This window comes from Pecten maximus, chromosome 12, assembly GCF_902652985.1.
Source record: "Pecten maximus chromosome 12, xPecMax1.1, whole genome shotgun sequence".
Lineage (NCBI taxonomy): Eukaryota > Metazoa > Mollusca > Bivalvia > Pectinida > Pectinidae > Pecten > Pecten maximus.
The window spans coordinates 19,534,558-19,547,457 of NC_047026.1; the positions used below are offsets into that span (position 1 = coordinate 19,534,558).

Here is a 12,900-nt window from a genome sequence, read left to right on the forward strand (position 1 = left end):
TATTCAAATCGCCCTGCGTCCGTGGTCCGTCGTCCGTCCGTCCCTCCGTCCGTCCGTCCCTCCGTCCGTCCGTCCCTCCGTCCGTCCGTCCCTCCGTCCGTAAACAATTCTTGTTATCGCTATTTCTCAGAAAGTACTGAAGGGATCTTTCTCAAATTTCATATTTAGGTTCCCCTTGGTGCCTAGTTATGCATATTGCATTTTGAGACCAATCTGAAAACAACATGGCCGACAGGCAGCCATCTTGGATTTTGACAATTGAAGTTTGTTATCGCTATTTCTCAGAAACTATTGAGGGGATCTTTCTGAAATTTCATATGTAGGTTCCCCTTGGTGCCTAGTTATGCATATTGCATTTTGAGACCAATCTGAAAACAACATGGCCGACAGGCAGCCATCTTGGATTTTGACAATTGAAGTTTGTTATCGCTATTTCTCAGAAACTATTGAGGGGATCTTTCTGAAATTTCATATGTAGGTTCCCCTTGGTGCCTAGTTATGCATATTGCATTTTGAGACCATTCTGAAAACAACATGGCCGACAGGCAGCCATCTTGGATTTTGATAATTGAAGTTTGTTATCGCTATTTCTCAGAAACTAATAAGGGAATCTTTCTGAAATTTCATATGTAGGTCCCCCTCAGTGCCTACTTATGCAAATTGAATTTTGAGACTAATCGGAAAACAACATGGCCGACAGGCAGCCAACTTGGATTTTGACAATTGAAGTTTGTTATCGCTATTTCTGAGAAAGCACTGAAGGGATCTTTCTCAAATTTCATATAAAGGTTCCTCTTGGTGCCTAGTGAGGCATATTGCATTTTGAGACCAATTGGAAAACAACATGGCCGACAGGCAGCCATCTTGGATTTTGACAATTGATGTTTGTTATCGCTATTTCTCTGAAACTCATGAAGGGATCTTTCTGAAATTTCATATGTAGGTTCCCCTCAGTGCCTAGTTATGCATATTGCATTTTGAGACTAATCGGAAAACAACATGGCCGACAGGCAGCCATCTTGGATTTTGACAATTGAAGTTTGTTATCGCTATTTCTCAGAAACTTATGAAGGGATCTTTCTGAAATTTCATATGTAGGTTTCCCTCGGTGCCTAGTTATGCATATTGCATTTTGAGACTAATCTGAAAACAACATGGCCGACAGGCAGCCATCTTGGATTTTGACAATTGAAGTTTGTTATCGCTATTTCTCAGAAAGTACTGAAGGGATCTTTCTGAAATTTCATATGTAGGTTTCCCTCAGTGCGTAGTTATGCATATTGCATTTTGAGACCAATCGAAAAACAACATGGCCGACAGGCAGCCATCTTGGATTTTGACAATTGAAGATTGTTATCTCTATTTATCAGAAATTGCTGAAAGGATCTTTCTGAATTTCATTTGTAGGTTGCCCTCTGTGCCTAGTTATGCATATTGGATTTTGAGACCAGTCGGAAAACAACCTGGCTGACAGGCAGCCATCTTGTATTTTGAAAATTGAAGTTTGTTATCGCTATTGTACAGAAGGTACTGAAGGGATTTTTCTCAAATTTCATATGTAGGTTCCCCATGGTCCCTGGTATTGCATTTTGGGACCAATCGGAAAACAACATGGCCGACAGACAGCCATTATCGCTAAATCTTAAATTTTATATATAGGTTCCCCTTGTTTGAAAAGTACTAGAGGGCTGTTTCTGAATTTACACAGATTAGTATTATAAGACTTAGAGGGAGGGTAAAGTAGAGAAAAGATCAATCTGACATGGAACCTATAAAGATCATTCAATGGTGGGCGCCAAGATCCCTCTGGGATCTCTTGTTTCACTTATTTTTATGATGATTTCATAACTTAGATTTTTAGCCCACCATCATCAGATGGTGGGCTATTCAAATCGCCCTGCGTCCGTGGTCCGTCGTCCGTCCGTCCCTCCGTCCGTCCCTCCGTCCGCTAACAATTCTTGTTATCGCTATTTCTCAGAAAGTACTGAAGGGATCTTTCTCAAATTTCATATGTAGGTTCCCCTTGGTGCCTAGTTATGCATATTGCATTTTGAGACCAATCCGAAAACAACATGGCCGACAGGCAGCCATCTTGGATTTTGACAATTGAAGTTTGTTATCGCTATTTCTGAGAAAGTACTGAAGGGATCTTTCTCAAATTTCATATGAAGGTTCCCCTTGGTGCCTAGTTATGCATATTGCGTTTTGAGACCAATCGGAAAACAACATGGCCGACAGGCAGCCATCTTGGATTTTGACAATTGAAGTTTGCTATCACTATTTCTGAGAAAGTATTTAAGGGATCTTTCTCAAATTTCATATGTAAGTTTCCCTTGTCGCCTAGTTATGCATATTGCATTTTGAGACCAATCTGAAAATAACATGGCTGACAGGCAGCCATCTTGGATTTTGACAATTGAAGTTTGTTATCGCTATTTCTGAGAAAGTACTGAAGGGATCTTTCTCAAATTTCATATGGAGGTTCCCCTTGGTGCCTCGTTATGCTTATTGCATTTTGAGATCAATTGGAAAACAATATGGCCGACAGACCGCCATCTTGGATTTTGACAATTGAAGTTTGTTATCTCTATTTCTCAAATTACTGAATGGATCTTTCTCAAATTTCATAAGTAGGTTCCCCTTGGTCCCTTGTATTGCATTTTTGGACCAGTCTGTCCTGAAAACAACCTGGCAAACAAACAGCCATTATCATTAAATCTCAAATTTCTTATATAGCTAGGATTCCCTTGTTTGAAAAGTACTGGAGGGATGTCTCAATTTGCACAGATTAGTAAAATGAAGGGAAAAGTAGAGAAAAGATCAATCTGACATGGAACCTATGAAGATCATTCAATGGTGGGCGCCAAGATCCCTCTGGGATCTCTTGTTTCTTAAACATTAGATAAACTATACTAGAATAAAATAGATTTATCCCTTGTGAGCTTATTCCATGGGACTTAGTCCATCTGTCAACTTTTTCTATAAAACACTACTAGTCATGAACAGTGGAATGGATTTTGAAGTTTGGGCTGAAGCATACTTGGGTGAAGGGGAACTAATTTTGTATAAATGATTCAATGGTGGGTCTTGCACCCTAGTCTAAATTACCACAGCCATAATTAGTTTTCTGTGTACGTTGAATTATGATATGAACATTCTTTTGTCCTATAATTAGTATTACACCTGTTCATGGGGGAAGAAACATGTTGATTATAGTAAGAATTCCATTCATAAATATCTCGTTCATGAAGTTATTCCGAATGCAGTGTTGTGAGAAAAAAATCCAAACATTTAAAATGTAGAGAAATTCCATCAAACTATTATGTCATCTAATTAAGTTTCTGTTTAACAGGGAACACTTTCCAGTGATAAAAATGAACTGTTATTCTCTGACTTTGGTCTAAACTACAACAGTCTCCCAGAGCTGTATAGAAAAGGATCAGTATTATTGAGAATGAAGGTAAGTTTGTCTAAATAATCTGGATTTATACTTTCTGGTTAGATATTGTTAGATTGCAGGCTTCACATTGATGTTGATCAAATTCTCTTCAGTTGTCTTCTTATGTTATTTGTTTATTAATGCATACCAACTTTAAATAAAATTCATTTTATTTTATCATGTGTTCAGATCTATATCAATTTTGCTTGCATGATCCAAATTTTTATTAACATTTTCTTAGGTTTACATCCTGAAATAAAGCTCTATACATGTTATTTCAAAACCATTGTTCTATGAATTGGCATTGTATTAGATGTAAATTAGACATATACATCCTTATTGGAGTATTTTGTTTTTACCCGGTATTTCTCTAAGAGAATGAATAATGATTTCTCTTCTAGGATACGGATGCTGATCGGCCTGGTGACAGAGAGTTACAGAATGGGGTGCGAAGCTTGTCAGTCTCGTTTGAGTATCCGTCCGACCCAAGCAGTAAACCCCGTATCAACGTTCTCCATACAGACATTATCGGTGAAAGGTTCTGGCAGGAACACCCTGAAATATTAGATGGATAGTTGTTATAGAAAATTCTAGGTTTTATCAAATTTGTTTTCATGCAATTTAAGGGAGCATGTCAGAGAGTATCTGGATGCTGGATGTGAGAATTAAACATGAATTCTGTATCTGGCGCAGTGTTTGGTGAACAGCTCCTCACAAAAATTGTCCGAGATTTTCATGGGTGTGACTGGAATCCTGTTGTTCCTCTGGAAAATGTGAGCAAATGCAGACTGTAATTACCAATTATTCCATCTGTATAAGTAATCATGGAAGGTTTTATGAGAATTATATATACAAGACACCTGCCAAGTATGAACATAATCTGAATTGTTCTGACATAATTTTTTATATATATATATATATCAGTCTGGTGTTGATTTGATTTCTATATATATTTTTTTAAATGTTAAATATAAGAATGATATGGACTGGTATGAAGAGTGTCAGTGTTGGGACCAGTGTTTAGGTGTATTTCTCACTGTTAAACTTACATTAATGTTTGAGAAAATCAGGGTTTAATTCCAATATAAATAAATCAGTAATTAGAAAACCTGTCTATATTATGATGAATAAAATATTTGGTTTTCACTGGAGGTCAGTTTAGACAGGTTTAATTAAATTGCAGAAAATCCGGATTTATTCCTGACATAAATGAAATGGTTATCATGAATCCTATCCAATATGATTATTAAAAAATTTGGTTTTCAGTGGAGGTCAGTTTAGACAGGTATCATTAAATTGAAGCAAATCCAGATTTATTCTTGACATAAATGAATACCTGTCTTATATGATTATTGGTTTCCATGAAGTTCAGTTTAGACAGGTTTCTTTTTACCCCAATTTCTGTCCTTTATTAGAAACCAGTAATACCTGTCGGTTGACAACCAGATGCCGTTACCTGGTGTGAACTTGAGCCTGACTGTATTATGTACAAGCTATTAGATCAATTATTTATAGTAGGTAGATTTGTTACTGTATGTAACTTACGCTTTTATTGATTTTCTTTCCTCATTTTCTGGAATGTTACACAGTTATTATATGTGAGGTTTCAACATCAAGTCTAATTATCTGTGAATGACACCGATATATTACTTCTTGGCTACAGTTAACAAGAAATCAATAAGAAATTCCATTCACTAGTGTATAAGTGAATGGAGAAATTAGGTCAAACTTCATCCTTGGTTCTCGACAAAGATATCAGTTTATAAGACATGACCAGGCTCATGAGCCAAGGTTATGTTTATCTTAGAGAATTCTTCAGAAGTATACAATGTACTTAAAATAATTTTTCGTTAATTCATTCATTTTTCAACAATAGTTTAATGATATATTTTCATAAATGTGTCAAATTCCTTTTGTGAAAATTAAAACATGACAAATATTCAGTGCAATTTGTGTACCATTGACTCCAAATACTGGCACTTTCAAATTAATTGATAAACTGATGGTAACAGCATAGAAGTCCTACCTATCAGATATTTTTATCTACATACTTGATTCACATACCCCAACCCAAAGGCCAGGTGAGATTATACTATGGCAAGGTATCATCTTTTTCCTAAGCATACTTCTATAAAACAACTGATCAATGTGTTACTGACTGACTCCCCTATTTTGGGGCCTAGGTAACACAAATATTGTAGAAACAAAAAGGTGTGTCTACCCTTGTTGAAGAAAAGCATGACTAATGTAAATTTGGTGAATAAATTTGACAAATTCCATCCCTCAACAAAATTAACATGTCAGAATCATCCATGAGGTGCAGGCCATCTGGATATATGTGCACGGTTACTACCAGTGTGTACTAATTGTTAAAATTCATAAAAAGTTGTATAGATGAAGGGTGTGCCTCAGTCACCATCACCTAGAGAGTCACAGGTGAAGGGTGAAGGGATTTTCATCCAGTTTGGCTGGAATCATTTATTGGCTGATGAAATTTGTGTCATTAAAATGCATGAAGAGAGTAAGTGGTTACTAAGTATCATTTGAAAGAATAAATACACATGCAATCGTACATTTAACAAACTTGATATTAAACATGTATGTAGGTAATTTATGATCAGTAATCAAAATTACCATTAAAATATCACCTGTTACAGACATCCGGAACTCCTCGGGAAATCTACTTTTGAGTATTTTGGTGACAATACCCAATGAGTTCGGGACAGTGTAACAAATCAACTCGCCATTTAATCATCCGTGACAAATATGTGGAAGTAGAGAATTTCACCAAATCTAGAAGTATTACAATGAGGAGAAATAGTTTTAATGATGAGAAACTGTTCATTCCTTTATCAGATTTGTAAGTACCACTTGTATCGGTACATTGTACTTGTGCTATACCTGCCCACACCGACCTGCTTCGTGTGGTTTCCTGGGATCAGAGATAATGGAACGAGATGCTTCTTTTCGTTAAATATCTAGACTGGAAATTATTCATATTTGTTTAGATTACATAAATATATGTTGGAGCTAGTTAGATATGAATTTTTTTTATATGTTTCAAGGATTTTTGTTCATGGCCAAACAGAAAAACCATCAATTTTCATGTTTAAAGCATAAGAAAAAGGATCATTGATATGTTTTAGGCATTTTGCTAAAACTGTCCATTTGTTACAAAACTTTTTCATGGTTCAGTGGTGTATTGAGCATAGCATTAAGTTGATAAAATTGTGTACATTTGTTGGGATGGTGTCACTCTGGCACTAGAACAGAGATTGGTTGTTCAACACACCGGCAATAGGTACAGTCCCAACTGACAGTCTATAGGTATTTTACGGACATTTCATTTGGAATTCATGCCAAGTCCCTTAATTCATATTACAATTGCATGTAGGAAGTGAAATACAGAATGTTTCATCAACCATGTTATAAGTATATAGGTCAAGATCACCAGTCCATTTTACGTAGGCCATGAAGTACTGAAAGTATGGAGGAGTACAAGAGATAGAAGGTAAAGCATAGATGAACATTTTTCACTAACTGCAATAGATATGGACTGGCTTATTATAATATGGTACATGTCCGGTCACAATGAGTGAACTTCAAGCCTAGAATGGTTACATTATTTTGTATGACAAACTAGACTTGTCTGCAAGTTTCTGTTGTGACCTTGTCAACTTAACCTTGTACATGTACTTTGTGAGCGAAGTTACAGAAGTTAATTACATGTATGATATATTCAGCAATAAATGTTTATTAAATCAAAATGTGTAGTGCTCCTTAATATTTCAACAACCAAAAGATCAAGAATCACGATATTAGGACAATACCAGCATGAGGAGATAATCTGCACCAAAAGGTGCATCATCAGTAGCATAAATTTTGATGTATTCAAATGACCTTGTCGTAGGTCAGTGGTTTTTCTCCAGGTTATGCGGCTTTCCTCCAACTCAAAAACCAGGCAAGTCCTGAAATGACCCTGGCTGTTAATAGGACATTAAACAAAATAAACCAAACCAAACTGTACTGACAAAATGAAACAAAGGGAAGTAACTCTAATGGATAAGACTGTATAAACTCCTATTAATCAGGTTTGTTGGCCCGGATGGAAGCAAACCAGGGTTCTTGCTGAGGGAGGAAACAGGAGTATGGTGAGAAAACCCATATGGTGGGGTAGGTGATGACCCCATATCTTTTGACGTACAATTGGGAATCAAACCACAGCCACCTAGGTAAAAGTTTGGTACATGAACATTGTGCCATTGGATAACCCACAAATATTGTTACTAACGATACACCAATATTTAGCCATACTCATAAGAGACTGGTAACTTCCTGTACACCAATATTTAGCCATACTCATAAGAGACTGGTAACTTCCTGTACCCCAATATTTAGCCATACTCATAAGAGACTGGTAACTTCCTACATGTACACCAATATTTAGCCATACTCATAAGAGACTGGTAACTTTCTGTACACCAATATTTAGCCATACTCATAAGAGACTGGTAACTTCATGTACACCAATATTTAGCCATACTCATAAGAGACTGGTAACTTCCTGTTCACCAATATTTAGCCATACTCATAAGAGACTGGTAACTTCATGTACACCAATATTTAGCCATACTCATAAGAGACTGGTAACTTCCTGTACACCAATATTTAGCCATACTCATAAGAGACTGGTAACTTCCTGTACACCAATATTTAGCCATACTCATAAGAGACTCTGGTAACTTCCTGTACACCAATATTTAGCCATACTCATAAGAGACTGGTAACTTCCTGTACACCAATATTTAGCCATACTCATAAGAGACTGGTAACTTCCTGTACACCAATATTTAGCCATACTCATGAGACTCTGGAAACTTCCTGTACACCAATATTTAGCCATACTCATAAGAGACAATATTTAGCCATACTCATAAGAGACTGGTAACTTCCTGTACACCAATATTTAGCCATACTCATAAGAGACTGGTAACTTCCTGTACATCAATATTTAGCCATACTCATAAGAGACTGGTAACTTCATGTACACCAATATTTAGCCATACTCATAAGAGACTGGTAACTTTCTGTACACCAATATTTAGCCATACTCATAAGAGACTGGTAACTTCCTGTACACCAATATTTAGCCATACTCATAAGAGACTGGTAACTTCCTGTACACCAATATTTAGCCATACTCATAAGAGACAATATTTAGCCATACTCATAAGAGTCTCTGGTAACTTCCTGTACACCAATATTTAGCCATACTCATAAATGCCATGAAAGAATAACCCATTTTCTTTGATGTAGGTTAAAGTTCAAAATGTAGGTCAGAGTGAACTTCTTTTTAATTGGAATCACCTTGGTCAACCCATGCCCCAATATGAAGTTTCAAGTACATGTAATGAAAATGGATCTCAGAAAACCTTTTCTTTGATGTGGATTAAAGTGGCCTACATTTGGTAAACAACATATATTTTTTTGCCTCACCTAGGTGAACCCTTACCCCATGTATGAAGTTCCAGTGACAAATACGGTTGGGTTAGTCTATCCGCTAAAGGACAATACCCTGTAAATAAACCAATGAAAAGACAAAGAAAAGACCAAATTAAATTACTCTGCCATATTTCCTTTGAAACCAATTAATTGCCTGTGTATTGATCGAAACAAAAAGAAAACACAAACATACTTTTACTTACATTTAATGGCAAGAGAATCATACATGGTCAATTTCACCTGAAATCACATTAAGTTTCCTGTAATCTTTGATTATACTGTAAATGTAAACAATCTTATTTCTTAACTTAATATAATTTTTATCATCCTAAATAATGGTTGTGCTAAATTAAAGTTTTATTACATTGTCTTCAGATGCATATACATGTATATTTTTTAAAGTGGGTGTGCCAATTTATCAACTTACAAGTTAGTTTAAAATCATGTAATATGGCATGAACTCCTCTTTGTATCATATAATTTTAAAGCTTCCTCTTTATATCAAATGTTCCTCTTTATATCATGATTTGATATAGATTCCTCTGTATATCAAGTAATTTGACAAATTCCTCTGTATATCATTTTATATCGGTATATTACTATATCATGTTATTTCAAAACTAGGAAAATGACCCTGAGAATCCATTTCCCTTAGTTTTCAATCTCCCAGCTATTTTGGAAAACTGGACAGCTTCAAAAGTTCCAGATTATCTTCCATGAAAAATGTGTATTCTTGTTAATATTTCATTTCATCTGACTGTTCACATCAAATGGAATGCATTGCATCATTTTAATCTAAAAATTCTATTGCAGGCAATAATTCAAAACACATTGGTCACGTCTCATAATCACACACACTCACCCAAAACAACTCACTATAGTAGCAGAAATCTCTCTGTGGAATTAAAAATATCGTGTATTTTGAGGTTTTAGTTGAAAGTAACAAGTCAGAGATCATTAATCCACACAACCATGATATAAGATCATGATGCCAGCATACATTTTCCAGATGAAACACGTTTTTTTTCAAAATTTGGTTTTCTTTATAAAATCAAGATTAAAATTTCTGCTTCACAGTACAAGGTTAGTCTAAATCTTAAACATACGACATCTCCACCAAAGAGCAATTGTGGTCATTTGAAAACAATAATAGGTTGTATATTTGATACAATACAAAAAGCTTCATACTTCATGCTATTAGAACCCTCCGAAAGTTCAAGCTTTCCATTTCATCTTAATTCTTTAGTTAATAAATAATTTATGCAATAGTTGCATCTCAGAGAAATTCTATCATTCTCCACCCCTATATTTGTAACTTATGTTTCGGTTTTCTAAGCGATCCTTTAAAAAAAAAAATTCCTCCGTTATTTTGTTTGTGTTAATTAGATATTTTGTACCTATTTCTAATCTATACGTTTGGTGCTATCTTATGTATTTTGTGATGAGCAGTGTATGTGCCGTTGGCCATGTAGCATCTTTTAACAAAATTTTCTAGTTATCACTACAGTTGAACCTGCACTGAATGCCTTATTGTATATGAGCCCCTATATAAAGGCCACCTGTTGCCTCTATATAAAGGCCACCTGTCTATAGAGGCCTTTTTATCTGCTCCCTGATTAGCCTTTTTAGACAGATTTGATTATAAATAACAAAACATGATGGGACTAGTTTTTCCTCATACCAATATTATTAACTCATCCACATTAACAAACATATATAATTTGTTATAATACAGCACAACACAACATAACTACATGTTTATGATGTTGTCAATATACTGTTAAAACAACGAAAAAACCCATGGGGTAATATATGTTTAACATCACATGTTTACCTAAAATCACAGACACAAGTTTTCTTGTACATAGTTGACACCCCGAAATATGAAATATAGCACATATAGATGTGTACATGCATACAACATGTGATATCTTTACAAAAACAAAAATAAAATTTACCCTGTACAATGTTTTGTATAACAAGAGATCCCAGAGGGATCTTGGCGCCCACCATTGAATGATCTTCATAAGTTCCATGTCAGATTGATCTTTTCTCTACTTTTCCCTTCATTTTACTAATCTGTGCAAATTGAGACATCCCTCCACTACTTTTCAAACAAGGGAATCCTAGCTATATAAGAAATTTGAGATTTAACGATAATGGCTGTTTGTTTGCCAGGTTGTTTTGAGGAGACTGGTCAAAAAATGCAATACAAGGGACCAGGGGGAACCTACTTATGAAATTTGAGCAAGATCCATTCAGTACTTTGAGAAATAGAGATAACAAACTTCAATTGTCAAAATCCAAGATGGCGGTTTGTCGGCCATATTGTTTTCCAATTGATCTCAAAATGCAAAAAGCATAAAGAGGCACCAAGGGGAACCTCCATATGAAATTTGAGAAAGATCCCTTCAGTACTTTCTCAGAAATAGCGATAACAAACTTCAATTGTCAAAATCCAAGATGGCTGCCTGTCGGCCATGTTATTTTCAGATTGGTCTCAAAATGCAATAAGCATAAAGAGGCACCAAGGGGAACCTCCATATGAAATTTGAGAAAGATCCCTTCAGTACTTTCTCAGAAATAGCGATAACAAACTTCAATTGTCAAAATCCAAGATGGCTGCCTGTCGGCCATGTTATTTTCAGATTGGTCTCAAAATGCAATATGCATAACTAGGCACCAAGGGAAACTTACATATGAAATTTGAGAAAGATCCCTTAAACACTTTCTCAGAAATAGTGATAACAAACTTCAATTGTCAAAATCCAAGATGGCTGCCTGTCGGCCATGTTGTTTTCCGATTGGTCTCAAAACGCAATATGCATAACTAGGCACCAAGGGAAACCTACATATGAAATTTCAGAAAGATCCATTCAGTGCTTTCTCAGAAATAGCGATAACAAACTTCAATTGTCAAAATCCAAGATGGCTGCCTGTCGGCCATGTTGTTATCCGATTGGTCTCAAAACGCAATATGCATAACTAGGCACCACACCAAGGGGAACCTTCATATGAAATTTGAGAAAGATCCCTTTAGTACTTTCTCAGAAATAGCGATAACAAACTTCAATTGTAAAAATTCAAGATGGCTGCCTGTCGGCCATGTTGTTTTCTGATTGGTCTCAAAACGCAATATGCATAACTAGGCACCAAGGGGAGCCTACATATGAAATTTGAGAAAGATCCCTTCAGTACTTTCTCAGAAATAGCGATAACAAACTTCAATTGTAAAAATTCAAGATGGCTGCCTGTCGGCCATGTTGTTTTCTGATTGGTCTCAAAACGCAATATGCATAACTAGGCACCAAGGGGAACCTACATATGAAATTTGAGAAAGATCCCTTCAGTACTTTCTGAGAAATAGCGATAACAAGAATTGTTTACGGACGGAGGGACGGAGGGACGGAGGGACGGAGGGACGGACGGACGGACGGACGGACGGACGACGGACCACGGACGCAGGGCGATTTGAATAGCCCACCATCTGATGATGGTGGGCTAAAAATCAAAATTGCAAGTGTCTTGAAATGGATCTGCAGTTAAAACAAAATATGAGGTACAAGTATGCAATATAGAAACACATTGCACCTTATTTAAAAGAGTCAAGCTGAGTCAAATCTTCACTTGTTTTAAAATTGTGAAATTACAAAAAAATAAAAATGGATGAATCCTATAAAAGGTGAAAAAATAATTATTTTCAAAATGTGCCCTCAGTTTTCGATCAAATCCAAACCAACATCTGTATAGAATAATTTACAGACCTTTTTCACACAGGAACTCTCTAAAAATGAAGGTTTATATCACAGAAAGGCAGCATGTTCCACCTTAATTACTAACCATGCTGTTTGGCACAAGCTTTGACAGTTGAAATACATCTTTGTCAAATTGTAGCATATAGCACAATCATTATAACATACAAATCCACAAAATTTACATCAATGAAAAGAAATTGGAAA

General features: G+C 35.8%; 1 protein-coding gene across 2 annotated transcripts in view; it reads left to right on the top strand.

The window, feature by feature from the left end:
• LOC117339410 (probable tRNA(His) guanylyltransferase) overlaps positions 1-7,206 on the top strand; it is a 41,608-nt gene extending 34,402 nt beyond the window's left edge. For both annotated transcript variants that reach the window (XM_033900978.1, XM_033900979.1), the window contains 2 exons: positions 3,353-3,460; positions 3,841-7,206. In XM_033900978.1, coding sequence (XP_033756869.1) covers positions 3,353-3,460; positions 3,841-4,014 — 282 coding nt within the window. In that variant the 3' untranslated portion in view covers positions 4,015-7,206. The remainder of the gene's footprint in view (positions 1-3,352; positions 3,461-3,840) is intronic.
• Positions 7,207-12,900: the final 5,694 nt, after the last annotated feature.